This window comes from Aotus nancymaae, unplaced genomic scaffold (genome assembly GCF_030222135.1).
Source record: "Aotus nancymaae isolate 86718 unplaced genomic scaffold, 86718_ANA_hifiasm-v0.15.2.pri h1tg000016l, whole genome shotgun sequence".
NCBI classification, from domain to species: domain Eukaryota; kingdom Metazoa; phylum Chordata; class Mammalia; order Primates; family Aotidae; genus Aotus; species Aotus nancymaae.
Genome location: NW_026988428.1, coordinates 60,913,029 through 60,938,264, shown reverse-complemented (window position 1 = coordinate 60,938,264; position 25,236 = coordinate 60,913,029). Strand labels below are relative to the sequence as shown.

General features: G+C 38.5%; 1 protein-coding gene across 2 annotated transcripts in view; it reads left to right on the top strand.

Moving 5' to 3' along the window:
- The window catches only part of TMTC1 (transmembrane O-mannosyltransferase targeting cadherins 1), a 267,680-nt gene that overhangs the window by 143,800 nt on the left and 98,644 nt on the right, over nucleotides 1-25,236 (top strand). For both annotated transcript variants that reach the window (XM_064377400.1, XM_012474263.3), the window contains exon 8: nucleotides 4,164-4,353. In XM_064377400.1, coding sequence (XP_064233470.1) covers nucleotides 4,164-4,353 — 190 coding nt within the window. The remainder of the gene's footprint in view (nucleotides 1-4,163; nucleotides 4,354-25,236) is intronic.

Genomic DNA, 25,236 nt, shown 5'->3' with positions numbered 1-25,236 from the left:
TAAAACGCTCTGATTTTTTTCTCAATAAAAATGAAGATTTAGATGTGAAGAGCCACACAGTTTTGTTAGGTGCCATTTGATGAGTGCCATTTTACCCCCAGTCTCAGCTTCAGCTTGCCTTTCCTTTTCATGTTTTTCTGCCACAAAACCTCTTTACTCTTTTCTGGCTTATCAATGAAAATGCATGACTAAATTGTTTAAACTGAATTCCTGGCTTTCTGTGCTGTATATCCCATTTTCTTGGCAAGATATTCTAGTGACTTTCCTTCTGTTCACAGAATTTGTGGTAGAAAATTGGTAAATAATTCATTTTGGTTTGTACTTGTTTTAAAAAAGATAACACAGCGGGACAGAGATATTCGACAGATTATTTTCTTCTGAAATTATAGCAGAAATAAACAATAATTTGCTTCAATGTAATTCATAGTGAAAGAATTAAAAAGAAATACCTTAGCTGTTGATTACAGCTAGCTGAACTATCCCCACCACCCCCACCACCAGTGTAATTAGCTTTTGGAGTGATTCCAAATGGCTACTTTGTTGTTGTTGTTTTGTTTTTTTGTGTGTGTTTCTTTTTTCTCATTTTGTTTTGTTTCATTTTGAAACAGGATCTTGCTCTGTTGCCCCAGGCTGGAGTGCTGTGACACAATCACGGCTCACTCCAGCCTTGACCTCCCTGGCTAAAGTGGTCCATCCTCTCAACTCAGCCTCTGCTACAGCTGTGTGCCACCACACCCAGCTAAGTTTTTTAAAAATTATTTTTGTAGAGATGAGGTTTTACTACGTTGCCTAGGCTCATCTCAAACTCCAGGGCTCAAGCAATTCTCTCACCTAGGCCTCCAAAGGTACTGAGATTATAGGCATGAGCTACCAGTCCACCCAGCCTACTTTACTTTTTTAACCTATTTGGGTCACGATGTGTAAAAAGGCACAATGAACTTCTTTTTTCTTGGTAATATGTAAATAACTATGTGGAGATTGTAACTTTAAAAAATTTTTCTTATATTTGTTTTTGTCAATATAGTATTGTACATCCAGAAGACATAAAGAACTGAGGTCAACTTGCAGAGCAAGGACAAAATGCAAACGCAAAATTAAATAATACATTCTACATAGCGTTTCTGGATGTTCCATAGTCAAGCTGTAGGTGGAAATAAGAAAGTGTTTCTATTGCAATTCTATTACCTTTTTTCCCTAGTTACAAAGTAGAGAAAGTGGCATAAAGAACCCCACATGTATGCCATCTTCCAGTTTCAATAATAAAAAATCTGGCCATCTTGTTTCATCTATATCATACCTACTTATGCTCCCTTCTTAGTTATTTTAAAGCAAATCCCTGACATCATCTTATTTTATATGTGTGTATGTTAGTATATATTTCTAAAAGATAAATACTCTTAAAAAATATTGCCAAAATACTATTATCACGCTTTAACAGTGATTGTCTCCAGCCAATTCTCTCTGTATCCAGTCAGCATTTCAGTTTATTCTGATTGTGTCCTAAGTGGACATTTTTAATAGTGGTTTGTTTGAATTAGCATCTAAACAAAATCTGCACTTTGCTTGATATGTCTCTTAAGTTTCTTTTAATTTGCAGATTTGCAAATTTCTTTTAATTTGCAGTTTCTTTTAATTTGCTCCCTCCTTCTCTTCACACAGTTACAATGCACTTGTTTAAGAATCTGGGCCATTTGTTTCCCACAGTCTGGATTTTGCACACTGCATCCCTGTGGTGTGATGTGGCATGTTCTATTGTTTCCTGTGTTTGCTATAAACTGATTATTAGATTTAGGACTTGAGTAGTTCAGGTTTGATTTTGTTTTTTCTTTTGACTTCGTAGGCATGGTGTGTACTTCCATCAGAAGGACATCAGGCTGTTCATCTCCCTTTCAGTGATGTTAAAATTGATTAGTCAGTTCTAGGTACCTGAATTGGCCTGATCTAACTATTATAAATGAAGTACCTCATCAGCTTTTCACTTACTAATTTAAGCAGTCATTGATGATCATTGCCATTGATGATCATGCCTAGATATTTCATTTCCTCAAGAAAAGGAAAATAGTTTTAAAGTAACTTTTAAGAGCTGGATGTGACAGAGACAAAGCTACCTGATTTTTCTTCTAAGTTTGATGGTTCACCACTTACCAGAAAAGCTAAGTCATAAGGAATTTTCACTGGACTGAAATGTAGATGACATCAGCCTAGAAGCTCTGTGAAAAAAGGAGCCCCAAATGATCCGATCACCTCCCTGTGGAGATGGCATTCACAGGCCACGATTTTGCAGGCCTGAGCCTAAAAGATAAACAGCATTTTTTTTTTTTTTTTTGCTTTTTGCATTTTCTTTTGTGAAATAACAAAACCTGGACTTTATCAAACTTTCAGTATATACTCTCCTATTTGTGTATTACCTTTTAGTTAAAAATTACAACAGAGGGGTAAGAGCTGAACATCATTGAAATATCCATGCCTCTTTCAACCCATGTCTTTGTTGGGGTTTGAGAGTCTGAGCAGTAAATAATGTCCTTCCCTGCCTTACACCCTGATGGCTGTAGATGATTTTCCTTTCCACCACTGACCTTCAAAGAAAAAGAGAGAAGGGGAGGAGAAATCTCAGAAGGTGTGGTCCAAACCAGTAGCTATTTGTTGACAGGAATTTGGAGTGAACTGATGCTCCACCCTGGAAAGTAACTTGGATATTATCTCATCTAACATCTTTGCCATTCCAAGATTCCTTTTAAAAGAACCTGACAGATGAAGGAGAACCTCTTTTCATGGTATTCATCTGTTTCCTTCTGCCTTTTTAATTCAGTATGTCCTATTTTCATTATTGGACTATACATTCCTTGAGGACAAGGAATTTATCTAATTCTTTTGTTTAATCCCAAAGAAGTTGACAAACACAGTCAGATATAAACTAAAGCAGTGAGTGCAAATTTTACTCTATCGGGTCTTTCAAAGGGAGGGTGAGGGAGTAGGTGGAGTCGGGGGCTCAGGAGTGTCAGAGAAGTGAAGACTTACAGAGCATTGGTCCCTGTAGATGCAATTAGGCTGGCTGTGTCTGCTGCCTGAGAGTTAATCAAAGTTAAAATTCTGTGCTTCCGGTAATTGGGAGACAGAGGCCCTGTCCTTCCTGATGATTACATTTCATAGGAATGGCTCTCTGGTCCTTGATGGAGATGCTTCTGTGTTGTAAGAGATAGGTATTCACAGTCATAAGCACATTTTTGTAAATGCTGTAAGAAAAGGAGATTGGGGGTCTGTTGTTAGGTGTCGACTAGAGCAAAGAATAAATTCTTCTGACACCATTTCTCTGGTAGGAATTTTAACGAGGGACTGGGGTCATGCCAGGGACACAGCCTCATGCCAAGGCCATACTAGGGTTTGGTCATCTCCTGGTGCAGATATCTGGACAAAGTCGTTATGTGCAGCTCTCAAGGGTTTAGAACACTGGTTAGTGAATGTGCCGACTGAATAAATTTAAATAACTTCAGTTTTCTCTATCTTCAAAGTGAGGGGAACAACTAGAATGCCTTCCACTTTACCTTAGTGCCTATCCATTGTCCCTGCATCCACTTGGATGTCCTTGTCAGCCAGGACACCTGCAGTTTCCCTCCTCCTAAGACCTAGCCCCTCCATTTTTGAATAAGTGATATTATCTCCATACTACAAATATTTTGATTTTTTGAAATAATTTAATATAGATCAGTGTATTATAAAAATGGTGAAATATTTTCAAATCTGCAGGATTCTGGGCACTATTAAGAAGGGATGGTTCAAATGTCTCTTGTTAATGGAATCATATCTGAAACAGAGTGGCATTTTAGTCACGGACTTTTGTCAGACTTCTCCTTCATAGTATTTATTTTAGGTTGTAATATATTTATTTGTATGATAATTTAAAAATATTTGTCATAGAAACTGTATCTGTATTTGTTCACTGTTAAAAGGTCATCACCTCACAGTGACTAGAACCTATTAGATATATCCCAAACGTATCAATTTAATAAATAAATGAGTAACTGGCTTTCCATCTTCCTTTGTCTTCTCCTCCAACATAACTTTGACTGGATGGAAATGCTATTTAATAAAAATATGGTGACTGAATGCTTGCAGAGTGTCATGGTTCTTGAGTAGTGTTCCAGTGATTGTTTTTCTCTTTATAGATTCCTCACCTATTCCTACCTCTTGGCCTTCAACGTGTGGCTTCTGCTTGCACCTGTGACCCTGTGCTATGACTGGCAGGTTGGCAGTATTCCTCTGGTAGAGACCATATGGGACATGCGGAACTTAGCCACCATCCTTCTGGCAGTTGTGATGGCCTTATTGAGCCTGCACTGCTTAGCAGCCTTTAAGGTAATTTTCTTAAAAATAGAATGAACTCTATATTTGAAGACAGATATTCTATGCCCATAAGGTTCTTTTTTGCACAGGTAGTCTGGGTCTAAATTAAATATTTTTTCTTTGTGTACTTAAATTTTTTGTAGCTAATAATAAAATACCATGGCCACCTTATAGATTTTTTGACTGTTTCTACTAACCCTGTATTGAATCTGAAGTCCAACATTTGTAAATGAGAAGTTACTGCTGTGGTTGTCTAATTTTTTGAAGGAATTTATTTGATTTAATATAAGGATAAATGAAACTGTGATAAATAACCTATTTATAAATTCTTAAAATATGGTTAAGACTCTACATTCCTGAATGACTACCTGAGGTAGTTGGGTGATTTCTCCCACCACCTCTCTAAAAAGTATAAAACTGTACAAAATTATTAAATACAGCTTTTTCAAAAATGACCAAATACCAAAGGCAAATATACTAGTTCATTCTCACACTGCTGTAAGGACATACTTGAGACTGGATAATTTATAAAGGAAAGACGTTTAGTTGGCTACAAATTCTACAGGGATGGGGAGGCCATAGGAAAGTTCTAATCAGGACAGAAGGGGAAGCAAACATGTCCTTCTTCACAAGGTGACAGGAGAGAGAAGAAGGAGGGCCCAATGAAGGGGAAAGCCCTTTATAAAACCATTATATCTAGTGAGAACTAACTCACTATCATGATAACAGGATCGGGGAAACTGCCCCCAAGATTTAATTATGTCCACCTGGTCCGCACAACACATGGGGATTATGGCAACTACAATTTAAGATGAGATTTGGGTGGGGACACAGACAAACCATGTCAGCAAAGAACATGAAAATGTTTACTTATGAAGAACTGTTACTGCATTGGATAAGATGCTTTTACGTGAAGGTCTTTCCATCCTGTCGGATCTAGCAGTAAAAATCTGTAAGTTTATCGGTTGTAATTGGCTGGTAAATTTTGGAAAGTTTTACAATTTTGGAAAAATTTGGTTTAGGAGAGAAACAGAGCAACTAGAATTTTAAGGAGAAAGTTTTGGAAGAAAGAGAAATATAGAAGGGCAGAGGTAATATACTCTCTGTTCAGTCATGGCTGTTAAATAACATATGCACAAGCAAAATTAAAAGCCCTGGGAGACTTATTTGCTGCAAGTTTGAATGCATTCTTCAACTCATACATGAGTTCAGCAGCAGAGATTGGAAAATTCACTGGCTTCAATTATCCATGTGTATAACCTCTACACAAATCATTGGCTGATCACAAAGCCATGTTGGCACAAGAGACATTCCCAGAAATCCAGACAAAAGAAAAAAAGAACTGAGTAATAATTTCAGCTTTCTGCAGAGAAACAGATTTTCCAGTTTGAGTCTACACAAGTTCATCAAATGTATTCAAACAGGAAAACCAATAATTTCAGAAGAACAAAACAGAATCCAGAGTCCCTACCATGTATGACATGTAATGCCCAGTTTTACCAAAGATGATTGGATATGTGAAGAAACAGGAGTGTGTGACCAAATTCAGTTGTTTTTTTTTAAAAAAAAGTTAATAGGAAGTGGAATAGAATTAAGAATTCAGAGCTAAACCCACACTAATGGGATCACCTGATTTTTGACATAGTTGTCAAAGTAATTCAATGGAGAAAGGATGGTGTTATAAAGATGTAACTTAATATCTGTAAGGAAAAAATATGAATCTTAACCCTTATCTTATACAGTATACAGAAATTAATTCTAAGTGGATGATAGTCCTAAACAACAACAAAAAAAATTACACCAAAATTTCTAAAAGAAAAGGAGAAAATCTTTGTGAGTTTGAGTTAAGCAAATATTTCTTAGAACATATAATGTGAAAACTGTAAAAGAAGAAGTTGATAAATTGGACATCATCAAAATTAAATATTCTATTCATCAAAAGATATTGTGAATTAAATAAAGAGGCAAGCCACAAATTGGGAGAAAATATTTGTAAAACATAAATCTACAAAGGCATTGTATCTGGAATATTTAAAGTGCTCTTAAAACTCAATAGTAAGAAGACAAAAAACTAACTAAAATGGAGAAAAGATTCAAGTATCTTCACAAAAGAAGATATGCAAAGTTTTTAATAAACACATGAAAAGAGGCTCAGCATCGTTAATCATTAGGGAACTTCAGATTAAATCCACAAAGAGATACCATTATACTCTCACTATATAATGACTATCATTAAAAAGATTCCCAATACTGAGGGTTGGCCAGTGTGGAGCAACTGGAATCCTCATACATTACTGATGGGAATAAAAAGTGATTTCGGCATTTTGGAAAAATTTGGCAGTTTCTATAAAATTAAACAGCTCTACCCATCTGCACCTACTGTAAAGAAATGAAAACATGCCATATGAATGTCTTATCTCTAAATATTCATAGAGCTTTATTTATAATAGCAGAAAAATTGGGAAATATCTAATGACCTAACCTGCAAATGGACAAACTCAATGGGATAAATTATTCAGAAATTTTAAGGAACAAACTACGAATACATAAAAAAACCTGATGGATGAACATGGTGCTAAGTGAAAGAAGCCAGACATGTAAGACTGGATGCTAAATGATATGGTTTGGCTGTGTCCCCACCCAAATCTCATCTTGAATTGTAGTTCCCATAATCCCCACCTGTCATGGGAGGGACCCTGTGAGATGTAATTGACTCATGGGGGCAGTTACCTCCATGCTGTTCTTGTGATAGTGAGTGAATTCTCACAAGATCTGATGGTTTTACAAGGGGCTTTTATCCCTTTGCTCAACACTCGTTCTCTGTCCTGCCACACAAGATCCCTACTTCCTCTTGGTGAACCTTTCGCCATGATTGTAAGTTTCCTGAGGCCTCCCCAGCCATGCAGAACTGTGAGTCAATTAAACCTGTTTTCTTTATAAATTATCAAGTCTTGAGTATTTCTTCATAGAAGCATGAAAACAAACTAAATACACTATATGACTCCATTAATGTGAAATTCTAAAAAAGGCATAATTATAATGATAGAAAACGTGGCATTGGAGGTCAACTGTAACTTAAAATAACTTTTTGAGGTGTTTTATGCTTTTTAAAATATGATTGTGGTAGTGTTGCTGAACTATATGAATTTATCAAAATTCACCAAAATATATACTTAAAATCGGTGAATTTGTTGTATGGAAACCTTATCTCAATAAAGCATGAAAAATTATTAAATGCCCCATCTCTACTAAAAATACAAAAAATTAGCTGGGCATGGTGGCATGTGCCCGTAATCCCAGCTACTCAGGAGGCTGAGGCAGGAGAATTGCCTGAACCCAGGAGGCGGAGGTTGCGGTGAGCCGAGATCGCGCCATTGCACTCCAGCCTGGGTAACAAGAGCGAAACTCCATCTCAAAAAAAAAAAAAAGAAAAAGAAAAGAAAAATTATTAAATGTTATAAATAGGTAAAAGGCTGGAATGAATACACCACTGAAATTTAAACACAAAATATATGGACAATCTGAAAACTGAATGAAAAAAATTTGAATGATTAAAGCACCTTTTAAAAAATTAAGGTGAAAGTTATGTAAAATATAATTAACTATTTTAAAATGTACAGTTTAGTGGCATTTAGTATATTTACAGTGTTATACAACTACCAGCACTTTCTAGTTTCAAAACTTTTTTATTACCCCATAAAACACCTCCTTACTCATTAAATAATCACTCTCAGCTTTCCTTGCCTCCATCCCCTGATAACCTCTAATCTGCTTTCTGTCTCTATGAATTTACCTATTTTGGGTATGGAATATAAAAGGATTGTGAACCCAAAATGTCTGAAACTGGTCTCAGCCAATTTTGAAAGTTTATTTTGCCAAGGTTAAGGACACACCTGTGACAGCCTCAGGAGGTCCTGACTACAAGTGCCCTGTGTGTTAGGGGTACAGCTTGCTTTTGTACATTTTAGGGAGACATGAGACACCAATCATACATGTAAAATATACATTGGCTCCATATGGAAGGGCAGAACAACTCAAAGCGTGGAGGCACTTCCAGGTCATAGGTAGCTTTAAAATTTTTCTGATTGGGAATTTGTTGAAAGAGTTATTATCAATAGAAAGGAATGCCTGGGGCCTGGCATAGTCTGTAACCCCAGCACTTTGAAAGGCCCAGGCAGGCAGATCACTTGAGGCCTATTTCTCTATATCCCAACCAACACTTGTTATTTATCTTTTGTTATTTTAATTTTAAGTGATCCTACTGAGTCTGAAGAGGTAACTTATTGTGGTTGTGATTTGCATTTCCTTAATGATCAATGAGGTTGAGCATCCTTTCATATGCTTATTGGCCATCTTTATATATTCTTTGGAGAATGTCTATTTAGGTTCTTTGCCCATTTGTTAATTTGATGGTCTTTTTGTTGTTGAGCTTTAAGAGTTATTTATGTATTCAGGATATTAACCCCCAAAAGATACTTGGTTTGCAAATACTGTCTCTCATTCTGTAGGTTGCTTTTTACATTCTTGATAATGTTCTTTGATGCACAAAAGTTTTTAATTTTTATGAAGCCCAATTTAGCTATTAGCTATGTTTTTCTTTTTCTATCATGCTTTTATTGTCAAATCCAAAAATGCATTGCCAAATCCAAGGCCATGAAGATTTATAACTATGTTTTCTTCTAAGAGTTTGTGGTTTTAGCTCTTATATTTAGGTCATTGATTCATTTTGAGTTAATCTTTGGGTATGCAGTGCAATAGGGATCCAACTTTATTCTTTTGCATGTGTTTATCCAGTTATTTGCATCATTTTTTGGAGAGGGTATTCTTTCCCCCCAAACACCTTATTTTAAAGTAACCATCTGATACATCTTTTTGTAAATGAATTTTATAAAGCAAAGATAATGCAAATAACCATCCTCAAGAAACTCTGGCATGCCAATTAGTTACATAAACTTCAGCTCAAATTTCACCTTCTTAGTTTAAAGGAGGTTATAGGCCTACTTTAACTACCCTATTTAAAATACAATCATATACTCTCTACTTATTTCCTTATTTCACTTCTACTTTTTAACTCCCTTCACTTAAACTTCCAGTTCTAAAATTCTATATAGTTTGGTTATTTTACTTAATGCCTATTTCTGCCAACCAGAGCATGGGTAAATATTTTTTTCTGTCTTGTTCACTGCCATACTTCTATCACTAAGAACTTGCCCCTCTCAATATTTATTACCTAAATTTTATTTATTCATTACCAAATTTGCCATTCAGTGTCTGTTATCTAAATGAATAAAACTGCAAAAAGTTAGCAATTCTGTTCAATTAGGTTTTAGTCTAAAGAATCTTTTCTTGTAAGTGACCTATATCTAAAGGCTTGCAAAGTACCATGCTCAACAGCTGCATGAAATATTTGCGGGTGAATATGAGGTTTGTTTGATTATTATCTGACCTTAGCTTCTGGTTTGGCATGCCTGTTGTATTGTAACTGATCTGCAGAAGCACATACAGTAGAGCCTGAATGAGTATGTCAAAAAGGGTTTTTCTTGACTTTTCCCAGCTAATTATGGGGACTGGCGAATCCCCACAGGCTGTCATCTCGGTCAAGTGTGTTAAACGTAAGCTCTCATGATGACAGTAGACCCTGCACGCAGGCAAGTCTTGGCCCTCCCCAGAGTGTCATTGATAACATGATGAATGAATGGAAACTTCCTCTCTGCAAGGCTATTAATCCTTTTCTTTCAGGGAGTTTGTTTCAAAATCACTTTAATGCATCCTAAAAAATTAGCAGAGCATTCCAGCTGTGGGGATAGTTAAGATTGGGCTTTTCTGTGGTGACTTTCATCTTGAAAATTCTTTGCAAACATTTAACTAGAGCCACTGGCAATTCTTGACCAGTTGCACGCTCCACATTTTCATCTTTCAGAGGTTGGAGACAGAGCTTTGCTCGTGTTTTTGTGGCCTGGTTTTGCTTTTCTTGATCTGCTTACACACCAGAAGGGAGACAGGAATCAGGCCTTAAGAGTCAGGTTCTCGTACTAGTTAGTAACCTCTTGAAGTGGGAGTAATCCTGTTTTGTGTGTGTGTGATGAATTACTAAGGACATAATGTTAAGGGCTTTGACTCAAAGGCAGTAAACAGGAGGATTAAACTTTTATGAACATAGACACATTACACATTGCAGACTATTCCAGCACACTTCCAAATCTAGTTGGACTGTTTCTATGGATAAGCAACTCAAGAGTAGATGTTGTACTTTTGACAAGATCTTATCAAGAATAGAGTGGGAGAGGCAGAATACAGAATCTAAATGTTCCTTTCTCTAGAAATAACCACACAATGAATTCAGAGATTGTTTTCAGTTCGTCCTATTTTCAAGGCATACGAAATTTAAGATCTCATGGAGTAGTTTATTATTTATCACGAAAGAGCTCAGTTGGCGTCTTTCAGAATTTAAGAGTAGAATTTATCTCATTCTGTGCCTCTCCTTCATCTCCTCCTTCTACTCACACACTATTTATTCTCTAGAAAGATATTTGAGCTTATCTTACATAATGTAGAGACCAATCTAGAAATTTCTTATTGGATCAAGTTGTTTTTAACAATGAATTTTAAAGTGAACTAATTTGCTGTGACCCTTCGTGATGAGGGTAATCACTCTGTGGGAATGTGTGTACAGTTAGAGATAAAGAATATTTAAGCCACAAGGGCTGAATGTTTCATTCTTTTCTGTGAACAGTGAATGTGTATGCCCCAGGAGAGCCATGGCTGAAAATGCAGTTGGGTTTTTCTTTATGGGTCTTACAGACTTTATGTCAGGCTGTTGACTTGCAATAAAAAGTGACATATATCAGGAAAGTAGCCAGTCTAATTCGGATTATTTAGAGGAGTTAATACCATTAGTCAGTCCTATTCTTTATAGTTCCCAATTTCCCGTGTTCTCTAATGTGGTTTCCCTGCATTACAGAGGAAACACCATTAAATTATATTTAAGAGTAATTTATTTGGTATTGGTTCTTTATTACATTCTCACAGAGTGTCCTGAGATTTTAAGGTATTTTTATACCTTTTATAATATTGTAGTATACTTGTAAAAGGAAAACCTGAGAGAAAAACAGGGGGCTACTGATACCTGACTTTCTTAATGATACCCTCAATAATGAGATGTCTTTTGAGAATGAACACTGGGCAGTGGAAGTCTTGTCTCTCCCCTTCCCTCTCCTCATAGGTATGGGTTTGAGGGTTTTGGTTTTTATTTGTGTTTTAAATTTTTAGTAGGGTGGTAGTTTTGCAACCAGCACAAATCCTAGGCTGCAGCACTGAGCCCTGGAAAAGAAGCCAAATCTTCACATCCATGTGGGGAAATATCTGCAGCCTAACTAGTGGAGGTGACCGCTAGCAACAACCTGGTGGAAATGGAGGGTGGGGCTGGGGTAGGGCTAATGTATCGCCTAACTCAGGGAGGGCCTTCATCATCTCAGGAATCTCCCTTCATACCTGTTCTCAGCTTTGCTCTGGATTTACCTCCATGCTGGTCCATGTCACAGCTCCCATCAACCTACTTACCACAACAGCACACAGAGAGCTGATAAACAGAGACTGTCAGCCTATGATCTCTCTTTAAATAAAATTCCCACACATCTCAACAAGAAGGTAAGATCAAAACAAGAGCCACTATTGGAAAGTTATTTGCATATTGGCATTCTTACCTCATTCCAAAAAGGACTTGGAGCAGCTTATGGGAATAAACACAATGCAATAGGATAGACCAAGAAATGGCAAATCATTTTTTAAAAAAGAGCAAGATAGGAAATATTTAGAGCTTTGCTGCCCATGCAGTCTTTCACAGCTATTCAGCTCCATCATTGTCACATACATTTTCCAATCCCTGGGATACAGCGCTGTACTACCATAGACCCATATGGGTGAACTGAACACACTTGCAGATTTCTGGAAATTATTTTGCATTTAGCTCAGCCAAATAATAGGTTATGGTATTATTATGGCACATGGATCAGTAAATTCCAGAATAGCAGTTATGAAACCTAGTAAAATAAGCATCATGTTTTAATATACTGAATGGTAAAATAAAATTGAACTTGGGGAATGAAGATTGCATTTAATAGTGAATGGCTCTAGGCCAACACTAATTTTTCTTTTTTCTTCTGGCCTAGATTCCTCTTTTCAGTTCCCATTCTCTGCAAACAGTACATTCTCTATTCTTTTTGTAACCTCAATTCATGAAAATCCTCTTCATGCTATTATAGGTCCAATCTTTCTAGCCCATTTACAACCCATCCAGCTTGTTTTGCTTTGAGACCACTGCAGTATTTGATAGATGGACCCTGATGATGCCTTGCCATGGTCCTTCTGTCCCTGACCACCAGTGCCATGAGAGTAGCCATTGTATGAGATGCTGTTCTGTCTGAGACTTGACCAGCCCAGTTGATATAACCTCTTCTTCCTGCTCCCAGCTGGCTTCTCCACCTGCCACCTTTTTCCTGTGGTGATAATGTTCTGCCATTTGGGTCACAGTTTTCCAGCTCAGTAGTTTTAGTCAACTTTGGCCTGTAGGCCATGCTCCAAAGCTGAGGTTTTCCTTCATATCATTTTTCTGATAAGAGTTTGAAGATGAGCTCACCACTTCATTTGATGCCATGTTAGAAAATAAAGAAGTTGGATCTGCACCTCATTTCAAAATGGAACATATTTAAAGATCATTGTACTGACCTTCCCACATACTTTTATGTCATTGCTTTGCCATATATGATACATACTGTATCAGACTTATGATTATCATTCGATTTCATTTGGTAGTCTCACATTAAAGTCAATAATTCATTTAGTTCACTTTAAATTTACCACCAACCTCAAGTGGAATCCAGTTCCCTCTGTGTTGGGGGTAGCTCTTGCATGCCTGTTGAGTTGAGTTGCCCAGATTCCAGATTGAGAGTCCCGAGGCTGGGAGGAGGGGAGATTGTGGAGGGCTGTGATTAGCATTGACCTGAGTCTGAGGCCGGACTCTGCCACTGCCCAGTTATGTGAGCCCTCTCACTGATCCTCCTTGCACCAACCGTGGTTGGACCGGGGCAAGCCATGTGAAACACTCAGTATGGAAGCCGGCACATGAGGAGCCCTGTGTTGTCCCAGCATCATGAAATTGTCACAGTTTATACCTAGGAGTACAATGAGGGATCCTGTCTCCATTTTGTAGAAATATCAGCCTTTATGAAAAAAATCCAGCTGACTACCTTTTCTTGAGTCGATATATTTTAAAGTCCAGGCATGTTTCCATGACCAGAATCTATGTTTGATATTGCTGTTGCTTATGAAAGTTAATGCTGTCCTCTCCACTCCCTTCATACTCTACCTTGAGTGACAGGGAGCTTCTTTAACTTCTTGACATAAGAGGTAATGGTAGTAACACACTTTGAAATGCCGATTTTAAGTGCAGAAGCATAGTTTGGGAAGTTAGTATGTTCAAATGTAACAGAAGGGCAGTTTTCACTCTGTTAAAACTGAACCTTTATCAAGGGGAAGAAAGAATGGAAAATTTAGTGACTTATTTAGAAATGGCTATTGCAGTTATCATGTAAAGCTCTAAACTTTAGAAAGATTATGGATGTCTTTGGCCAGGCATGGTGACTCGTGCCTGTAATCCCAGCACTTTGGGAGGGTGAGGTGGGTGGATCATCTGAGGTCAGGAGTTTGAAACCAGCCTAGCCAACACGGTGAAACCCCATCTCTACTAAAAATACAAAAAATTAGCCGGGCATGGTGGTGTACACCTGTAGACCCAGCTACTCAGGAGGCTGAGGCAGGAAAATCACTTGAACTAGGGAGGCGGAGGTTACAGTGAGCTGAGATTGTGCCATTGCACTCCAGCCTGGACTACAAGAGCAAAACTCCATCTCAAAAAAAAAAAGAAAAAAGAAAGAAATTAAAGAAAGATTATGGATATCTTTAATGGTATTTGAAAATTTCAAGAAAACAGGCAGGATTTAAGAAAAAAATCATTTTTGTGGTTGTTGTTCATAAAACATCATGCTACCATCGCTGGATTCTCTGTTCCCCTCTATGCCAGGGGTTGGAACAAAATGGACACTAGAAATGCAACCCTTTGTTCAGAAGCTACCTGAAAATCAGTGGCCCTTGAGCAGTCTTACCAAGGCCTGCCATTTTGTCATTTATTACTATGCCACCTATAAAATTATTCTCCAAAAATTTGCCCAACTTTTACAAATCCTCTTTCCTCATGTCACGTGTAATATACCATTCAGTTGTACCTGGAGCACTCTGCTTGGCTTTTGATCTAGGCCTGGCAAGAGTTTTACACATCACTAAATAATTTGTCTTTTTCTTTGCCTCCGCAGGGCAATTGCATTTTCACAAGTCACACTATTTAATAAGAAAATGACTTACCTACCCCTCTTATATTTATCCCTCAGTTGGAAGACTCATCATTGAATTTATTAGTGAGTCTTAGATAGTTGTCTAATGGAAAAAGAGGTTATCAGACATCACTAACAGCTTTAGTTTTTTCTACCGATTTTTATGCTTGTGATTCTCAGTGAGATTTCATAGTCTATATTATTATTTGCTTTTACTCAGAGCAAGTGCCATCTTTTGAGAAGGAATCTTAATTTTTGCACTTGTTATTTATCTTAATGATTCACATGTTCATAAAAACAGCTCATTAACACTTGTGGACAGTTCTTCTGATTGTTTTTAAACAGTTACAAAGGTCAGAAGATATTTTTATTACATTAGAACCATTCTATCCTTTCCATTTCCATCCAGGACATGCGATTTCTATTTAAAGGAGCACATATTTTTCCATCTTGTTCCTAGAAAATCCTGAAATATGTAATTAGGGGTCCCAGAGACAAAAGCAGCTAAAACAAGTCTCTCTAGACAGAAAGCTTACTGGAAAGTGTGAATTGAGTTGGAAAACACAGAGGAGACTGTAGTGACTGATTGCCAGATTCTTTTGGTGATTAGCTGTTATGAGCTTTCAAGTTTATGTGTCTGCATTATCACACAGCAAAACACTGATGAATATTTAAAAATTTTTCATCTGCAATGTAACAAAAATAAGTGAATATATAAGTGAACAACAACCTAGGGTTGTTCAAGAAGGAAAGTGCCATCTATATACATGCATCTTCACACTACTGTCTCAAATTCAACATTCTGGAATTTAACTCCTGAATTTTCCCATTCAGTGTGTTGCCTCAGTAGCATCTCAGTGCATTCTGCTAGTTGCCTGAGCCAAAATTTTGGGGATTTCCTTTTTCTTCTTTCTCTCTCTCTCTCTTAAATTTTGTATCTCATCCATCAAGAAAATTCTATCAACCATATTTTCAAAATGCATCTAGACACTGACAGCTTCTCACTACCTTCACTGCTTTCACCCTGACCAAGCCACCATCATCACTCATCTGGATCATTGCCATAGCCTGCTAGCTGGTCTCCCTGCTTCCACCCTCGTGCCAAAGTCCAGTCTATTCCAACACGGTGGCAAGGGTGATTACTTTAAAATGTAAGTCAGATCATGTCCTTCTTGTGTTTCTTGTGTTTCAAATCTTCTGGTGGTCCCTTATTTCTGTGACAGCAATAGTCATAACCTTTCTAATGGCTGACAGGTTCTACATGCACTGGTACCATCCAGCCCCAACTCCACTGTCTCCCTTGCTACTTTCTGAACTCGTTTTCCACTATGAAATGAGTATTGTGGCTGACTCCTTCACCTCTTCCAAGTCTTGCTTGCTTGCCACCTTTTCAGTGCAGCTTACCACTGTGTTTAGAATGGCAACCTACTTCTTGCCCACCTTAATCTGTATATTGCAGATACCTCTTACCAGGCTTACTGACTCACTCTCTCATGGTCTCTTTCTCTTATTTCTCTCTGTCTCTGAGATCTCTCTCTTTCTCTCTCTCTCTTTTGTCTGTTTTTCTTACTGATGTTTTCCAAAGAGAGTAGACTAGTACCTGGAAAATACAAAGGAGATGAGAGTGATTGATTGCTAAATTCTTTAAGTGTTTGCCTCTAAGTAAGTACAGTGCCCAAAAAGACTATCTTTTTAGATGGCAACAAAATATATCTGTTGAACGAGTGAATAGTCCGTGACCAGGTTTTACCAAGCGAACCATTGATGAGGATGGGAAAATTCTGAAGAGTGCTTTGACAAAGCCCATGAACTGAGGTGGAGGTGTCTGATGGTTCCCTTCGTCATCTGCCTGCTCCTTGTACTTCGTGTCTCTTGTAGGCAGAGGCATGACTAATTGCATGACTAATTGGAGTGAGCCACTACATACCCAGCAGTGTGATGGAAATGGAAAATGATCTTAAAAACTGACAGTTTTCTGTGACAAGCAGAAGAAATTTGTAGGGAATATGTAGGTATAGGACAGTGCATTTGGAGATGAAAAACATAGTGGTAAGCAGTAAGATAAAACATTAGAGATTTAATTGACCACTCATTGTTTCAAACAATATTCAAAGTGTGGAAAATAAAGATATCAGATGATCCAGGCTGCCTTGAAGAGCTTGGTTTCCTCCACTTCCATTGTATCCACCCCACCCATGAGAACACTGTCCTTGTAAACACTGACATGGTTTAACGAAGCCGAGAAACCTTCCTGTGCTCAGGATTTATCTCAGCTGGAGCCAAGACTGTGCAGATGGGTGGCTTAATGAAGTTCTCTAAATGTATAGTGATTTTTAGTGTAGAAAACGGCCATCAGCTATTCTTCATCTCTACAAAGGACCAACTAGCAGAAAATGTATTTCTTTCTTTCTTTTTCTTTTCTTTCTTTCTTTCTTTGTTTTTTAAATTTTTTATTTTTGAGATGAAGTTTAGCTCTTGTTGCCCAGGCTAGAGTGCAATGGTGTGATCTCAACTCATTGCAACCTCCACCTCCTGGATTCAAGCAATTCTCCTGCCTTAGCCTCTCGAATAGCTGGGATTACAGGCACCTGCCACCATGCCCAGCTAATTTTTGTATTTTTAGTAGAGACAAAGTTTTACCATGAATTCCTGACCTCAGGTGATCCACCTGCCTTGACTTCCCAAAGTACTGGGATTACAGGCCACCATATCCAGCCCCAGAAACTGTATTTCAACTGTAGCGTGATGGCTATAGTTGAGATGCAGTCAAATTGTGTTTGTCAGATGGCAAGTTAATTTGGGGGGGGAATAGATTCTAGAAACTCCTATAGTGAAAACTTTTCTTAACTTCATTCTGCTAGAGCTGTTTATACCAGCATTTCTTAAAATATGTCATAGCATCATACAGACTATTAAGTAAGGTTACTCTAAATAAGGATTCTGCCATTCTGCATTTCACGAGCACTAGGTTTTAGAAAGTTAAACATATTTCTTTACTGGGAGGCTTAACAAAGCCTTTACGTTGCTTGAAGCCTTGTGAGTTTCCAAAAGTGGTGTATCATGAATGACATTTCTCAAATTTATTTGAATTTGGAACCCTTTTTAGGGACTTCTTGTGGATAAGTGTTCTTGCAGTGTACTTCGGGAAGTATCGACTTTGATATATAAAGGTGCCTGGGTTACTGGACCTTGAGAGCTTATTTTTGGGCAATGTTTAAACATTTCCTTGCTTACCTTCTTTGTATTTCCAAAAACAACCACCACCACAGCATTAACAAAAACATTTCCATGTTATTGCCTTTTTAACAATACCACCTGAAAAAAGATTCCTTTGAAACCATTCCTTTTAAAGTTATAGTTTCTAACAAGGCAACAGTAACTTAAGACCTTGAAACCAATTATGTTTTTCATTCTATGGAGGCTCTCTCCATATGTAGATGTTTGATACAATAGTGTCTGTGATTGCTGAGAGTCATGATGGATGAGGGACACTGCAAGGCCATTCATAAAATGTTATAGTTTGGGAAGGCAAGGCAAGTTTCACCTAGGAGAGCTCATTCATTGGTATGTTATTAGTAAGTGGCAGTTTTCAAAGCAAGACCAAAGTAGCACCACATATATCTCTCCACATGTATTTTTTCTTTTAACTGGAATAAGTTAAAAAATTGTATCTTCACCTGCTTAACATAATTTAAAAGAAGGCACTCAAGTGAGTTTTCTTGGCCTTATCTAAGTAGAAAGTGAGATGTGGCTGCCTCAGGATGTTGTTACATTCTCCTCAGTGGGAACCTTTCATGGGAGGTTCTTATAAGAGAGCTGGAGGACAGAGAAAGGACTTCCTGGAGCTTTCTGAGAAGCCAGTGCGTGACTGCTAATAAATGGTTGCACATTTTTTTTTAATTGAGATGGAGTTTCGCTCGTTGCCCAAGCTGGAGTGCAATGGCACGATCTCATTTCACCGCAACCTCTGCCTCCCAGGTTTAAGCCGTTCTCCTGCCTCAGCCTCCCAAGTAGCTGGGATTATAGGCATGCGCCCCCATGCCTGGCTAAGTTTTTGTATTTTTAGTAGAGATGGGGTTTGCTCATGTTGGTCAGGCTGGTCTCGAGCTCCCAACCTCAGGTGATCCACCTGCCTCAGCCTCCCAAAATGTTGGGATTACAGGCATGAGCCACTGCACCCAGCCATGGTTACACTTTTAACATAACTTATTCTCAGATCTGCTCTCATTTTTGTATCCCAGCTGGTTTCAATTGCAGGGGCCACCAGTATTTACAAAAGAACCTGGCAACTTTAAATGGCCAAATTGGCTCTGTTAGCTTATAACCCAGGATTCTGACATCTGGTATGAAAAAGTGATTGATTGGGAAGAACATTTATGAATATCAGCCTCCCTGGCATTGCCTTGAAAATTCTCTCCATTCCAATGCACCACTGTTCCTTTGGTTTGGGTGACTTTGGCCAATGAGCTCTAGTTTTCTGCCTGTTATAGATTTTGGTCCTCACAATGACAACATCTTCACTTGGGTAATAAGTTAATGCCAAGGCTTGTTGAAGAAGCAAGTTTGCTCTGTTTCTTTTTTCTAAAACAGTTTCTTTTCTACTACCTTGTAAGACTTCTCCAAGAAATATTTAACTCCCAACTAGTGACTATTGGATTAAGTTCTTACTTTTATCTGTGTGTCAAGCCTCATATAGATCATATAAACCTTCCTCTCTTTACGTACACTTTAGAGATTTGAGCTGTTGTGATTTGGAGAAAATCAGTCTTTTTATGCATGCATCTCCCATGCTCTGAAATGATGAAGTTAGGTGTGTGGATGTCTGAACTCAGAAAATTACAAGCATTTGATACTATTTTAAAACATAGGACCTTTGTTTCCATTCTTTGCTACATTTCATTAGTCCATTAAATTTGCCCTTTTAAGCTGTGGCAGGTAGGCTGTTTGAAAACACAGTTCAAGGTGAAGCAGCATTATTCCATCATGTCAGTTATTTATGAAAAAAAGCTTTTTAACCATCTTTGTGGAAACAAATCATCCATCAGGCTTCATGACCACGTTTCAGAAATAAGGATGTGGGTCTTATCCAATGAGATGCAATGTATTTTGATTATAGAAGATATTTTGGATTTTGGATGAGTACATTAACAAATAATAGGAATCAAATCTACCATGAAGAGTAATTCCTCTAGAAGTTCAATCATGCAAGCAAATCTCATTTTTTTTTCTCTTTTTTTCTAGCTCTTAAGAGAGGACCTACTACACTTCTTGTTACATTCATGTGTAGTATCCTTGAAGTAAGCCAAACATATCTCTGTAGTTTGATATGGATGATTACCTTTAGGAAGTGCTGCTCTAAGACATTTAGATCTTCACTAGGAGAGTGAAACTCTGTGGTACTTTTTATTATACTTTCTCCTTATTAATTTTAGATTATAGAACAAAGGGACTGTCTTCTATATGACAATTCCAAGTAGATGAATCATGCATTTTGGTGAGTGTGACTTGCTTTGTGAAAAAGTAAAACATTTTGTCACTTTCTTAACAGAAAAGAAGTGATCATCCTGCTTTGGAAGACTTTGCCCAAGGGACATCTTCTTAACAGAAACATTTGAGCTAGAGTCATAGATAGAGGACCACTTCTTCTGGGCATGGATATTTCTTTGGAAAAAAATGGTTTATGAAAATGTATCTGATTTATCCTTTTCCTTTCTTTCCTCTACTTCATCAGAGCTAGATTTATTCCTGGCATTATTGCATGTTTAAATCCATCTTGGTTCTTAGTTGAATCCTTACAGAGGGAATAAAATGATTAAGCGCTCCTACCTTCCTTCTGCACTGGGTCCCCTTATTAAGTTAGAGTTCTTGACCTAGGATTTTGTGGCATTACTTGTGCCACAGCCATCTCCATTTCGCCAATCAAAGTTGGATGTGTTCAGCATGATGCTTCAAAGCCTCAACACCTATGCAAGCTGGCTGTCTCTTTCCACCCCCTACTCCAGACAGGTTCCCAGTACAGAGCTGAGCTTTTGCTCAGATGTTCTCTCTTGATTCTCACAGACACCCATCTAGTCCACCTCAGGGTGCAGCCTCCCACTGAAATCACGAGTGTCAGATGGGAGTTCTAGGTATACCTCACTCAAGCTCCCCTTTCTTCCGAGTCACTCCACTAGCTTGTATCTCAATGCACAAGGACACATGTCTCTTAGGGCAGCATCACTCTTTGGATTTTCCAAATCCATCAGCCTGAGTAAATACTATAATAGATATGTTATAAGATTAAGTGATGATCACAGTGTTACATTCCTGAAAAATTCGTCATTAGCAGTGGAACATTATAGAGAGAGGCTTAGAACAATAAGAAGTTAGGAGTGTGTGTAGATTTAAAATCTAAAAGGCCTTTGCCCCACTTACCTGTCCACCTAGCTTATTTGTTGAACCACTGTGGTCACTAGAATGTGGATGCTCCTTCACTCTCCTTACTGAGAAGGGCAGTTGCATTACAGTATTTGATTTCGTACATATGTCAAAAGTGATTATTGTCCTCCTCTCAAGCCCTATCAGATGGAATATCGACTTACAAGTCAATAACTAAGATCAGTCAAATAAATTATGTTTTATCTCATTGTGATGAGAGGACCTGTATATGTCCATTCTTTCATAGGATGGGTGTCAAGATGAGTGGATGAGGCCAGGGGAAGTGGCTCATACCTGTAATCCCAGCACTTTGGGAGGCCAGGGTGGGCAGATCACTTGAAGTCAGGGGTTCAAGACCAGCCTGGCCAACGTGGTGAAACCCTGTCTCTACTAAAAAAAATTCAAAAATTAGCCAGGTGTGATGGCACATGCCTGTAATCTCAACTCAGGAGGCTGAGGTCAGAGAATCGCTTGAACCCAGGAGGTAGAGATTACAGTGAGCTAGGATTGCACCACTGCACTCCAGCATGGGTGACAGAGCAAGACCCTGTCTCAAAAAAAAAAAAAAAAGTAAAAAAAAAAGATGAGTGGATGAACCATCTCAAACCATTCATACATGCATTTCTAACTGAGTACTTGACAAGAAATACATCTTCTGCACCATAGATCCTTTTGCACCCCTGTAGAGTATAGAATACCTGTTTTGTGCTTGCATTTATTTGGCAAAGTAAATCAGTGACACCCTCTGTTAGAGGCCCTCAGCTGTGTCTCACTTGACCACCTTCAGTTGCGGGAATGTATCTCCCATCAGTGTGTTTCTGCTATGAAATCAGAAGGTATTGAAGGGCTGAAATTTCTCCCCACACTTGGCATTAACTTGGACACCAAAGCCACCTGGACTGTGGGAAGAGGACAGGCTTTGGAGTGACTCAGACCTCAGTTTGAAACCTTTGCTTCTTACTGATTGGATCAGTTTAAAGAAGTGTCTCATGCCCTCTGGCCCTCAATTTCCCCACCTACAATGGGGATAATTATACCTACTTTGTAATATTATCAGATTTCAGTGGTCCCATTTAAGTCAAGTGTCTGGCATATGCTATACACTTTAAAGATATTTGTTTTCCCTCCACTCTCTACCACTTGTAATCTACTGGGTAGCTTTTGTTGTCCACCCCCATACCCCATCTATGTGAAACATGCATATAATAATTTATGAGTTAAACAGGCCTTTAGAAGGTGTCTTGTCTTACAGCTCTCTTCCATCTCTTCAGTCTTTGTCACGCTTTTTTAATTCAATACATAGCTTTCTAATGCCTTTTCAATTTTTGTTCAGAACCACAGAAATGAAAAAAGTTCATTTCTGAGTTTTTCTATGTCATCATAAATTCCTGTAATAGTTACATTCTAATCAGGAAAATATTTCTTCACCAACATTTTTCTAATTGACTCAATTCCCTTATCTCCTCACTAGTGCTTGCCGAAGTTAAAGCGAGTAGAAATTTTTGCATTGGACTGATATTTTTCAATAAAGTGCCTTCTAAAAGTTTTTTGCTTTTATTTTTTAAACATTTAAATACACCCTTAAGCAGAATATAACTTACGTTTCCAAGTAAATTATGAATTAGTTTGTTCTCAATCAGAGTAAAGCAATCCGAGAGCTTCATGATCCTACCTCATTTAACTCTGAAAGGTAATTGCTGTTGTGAGATAAGACGTTTTAATCTCAGGAACTGGTTTGCAAGAAGGATCAGACTGTTGATCAAAAACAAATCAAACAAAAGACTCTGTGAAAAAAAAATGCAGTTCAGAACCAAATACCAGAAATCTAAAATGTCAGTTTATGATTTTAATCGGCCTTTAGTGTTCTGTTCATTAGTGCATCTGGCAGAGCCTCTTGGCAAAGAAAGTTTGGCATGGGAAAAAGCAGTGTTTAAATTGGCTTGAGGAAGACATCAAGTATACAAGTCTACTTTTGTCTCTGAGGGGGTATAATTTCTTCATTTATTTCCCCTTTTAAAAATTTACTCCCTGTGCATGTATGAGTAAATTTTAGAGCTCATGAAAGCGAGGAAATGATATCACCAGCCTGAGCCAACTGGAGTGTGGGTTGGCAGCTCTGCTGTTGAGATCCTGAACCTGAGCCGTTTTCTCTTCCAACTCAGTGTATCCCATTGATTTCAGACAAGAAGAAAAAAACACAAATGGCACTTTTCCATGTCTACATTTGAGATGTGGGTTGTGCTCATGTCACAGGAGGATTGTCCCTAAACATCTTGCAGTGTGGCCTTGTGGCCACTGGGGCCCGAATCAGGCTCCCACTCACAAAGGTATGTGACATCTGTTAACAGGCTTTGAGAATAAGCTTTAACTCTTCTTATTCTTTTTACCCCTAAGACTGCCACAGGATTCCCTTTGTCCCCACATTACTCTCATGGAGCTCAGATTCTAGGTCTCATTTGAGTCATAAGAAGTGGTTTGTTGCATTTAATCATTGTCATAGCAGTAAGCACTCAAAACTTCCTCTTTTTCAGCTACTGAGAGACTGGTTTCAACCCCATTTGCCAGATAACAAAGCTCTCTCAGATTGATGTTGGTCTTTACTGTTTCTATATAACATTTGAAATTTTTTATAGCCTGAGTGGCCTTAAACAGGGTGCTTCGCTCAAAGGCTGAAACGTAATGGAAAGACAGTGATGTACAGGACAGAGCCAGGGGGTATACTGGAGCCGGCTCCTAGCAGCTCACACCAGCCAGAGCTCTGATCCTTCTTTGGAGTCCACATTTCTGCCCTGTCCCCATATTCTCACTCTGCTGGTCAACCCTCCAATGTCCTGGCAGGAAACATGTGGTACGGCCAATGAAGTGATTGAAGAGAGTTTATGAAGGGACCATTTGCTACCATGTGGGTAGCATTCGTGAAGCCACATACAATGGTGACACCTACCAGATGGCTTGGAGAGGCAGAGGTGGGGAACAGCCACCAGCACCTGCTGAGAGCCGTCGCCATGCAGAGAAATCCAACGGGAGCTGTACCTGTAGATAGGCGAGCCTGGCCTCTGCCAGATTTGGAGGTGGGAGAGGCTGTTAAAATTTAAATGAAAACAGACACAGCAGTGAAGGCCAGGTAGGCAACAGGGCAGCTTAGGGCTCAGCGCAGCTTCCCAGAGGGAGTGAGTCAAAGGCACATTTGTGCAAAGCTCAGGCAGAATCCAGTTGCCCATTAACAGCCAAGTGCTTTCTGTTCCTCTAGCTTTGCATGGCCCATAGTGGGCTTGAAAGTGTTCTTGGATTCTGAGTGTTGAGGATGAAGTCAGTTCCCCATCCGTCAGATGCGGTCTGTATTATCTTCAACCTTGATAGCCTCAGGAAACATAGGGGCTTTTGCGGATTCAAAGTTCACAATATTTTAAATAAACCTGAGACCTGGATCTGCTGAAGTGGAGGCTGACAGTTACATTTCCTGTAGACAGCAGTAGGAATGTTATGCCAGAAATCTAGATAAATTTAAATATGCATTGGTGACTATCATCAAGCAATCTATAGTCTCAGGGAGGAAGCAGACCCAAAAAACAGATATAAAAAGGAGAGCCTAATAAGTATTCAGCCATACTAGCTGTCAGCCTGGCAAATGCCCTAACCCCAGGGCTGAAGAGGGGGGCTTTACTGTCATCAGCTTCCCTGTGGATTGATAAATTGGAGGCAGACAACTAGATCCCAGGGCTGCCAAATAAATCCTTAGGATTGAAATATAGCTGTGTGATACATAGAACCATGTGAACATACTTGTGCCCTAAATGCAATGTACCATTTCTCTGAAACTTGTTTAGAGATGAGAAAAAAAATAGTAATGATGACAATAATTACTATAATAAGCCATTTTCCACCTGTCTGGAAGGGAATGGCCTGCAGTATGTATCATCTGTGTTGAATTGGGCAGGAAGGAGTCCTGTTTTTACTAATACCCACACACTGCTGACTAGGGTGCACACATGTGTATCAAAATGTGTGTGTGTGTGCACATGCATGTACATGTGCATGTGTATCTTTGTCTGTGAACTGCACTTTGAAAGATGAACTGAAAGGATGAAGAAGA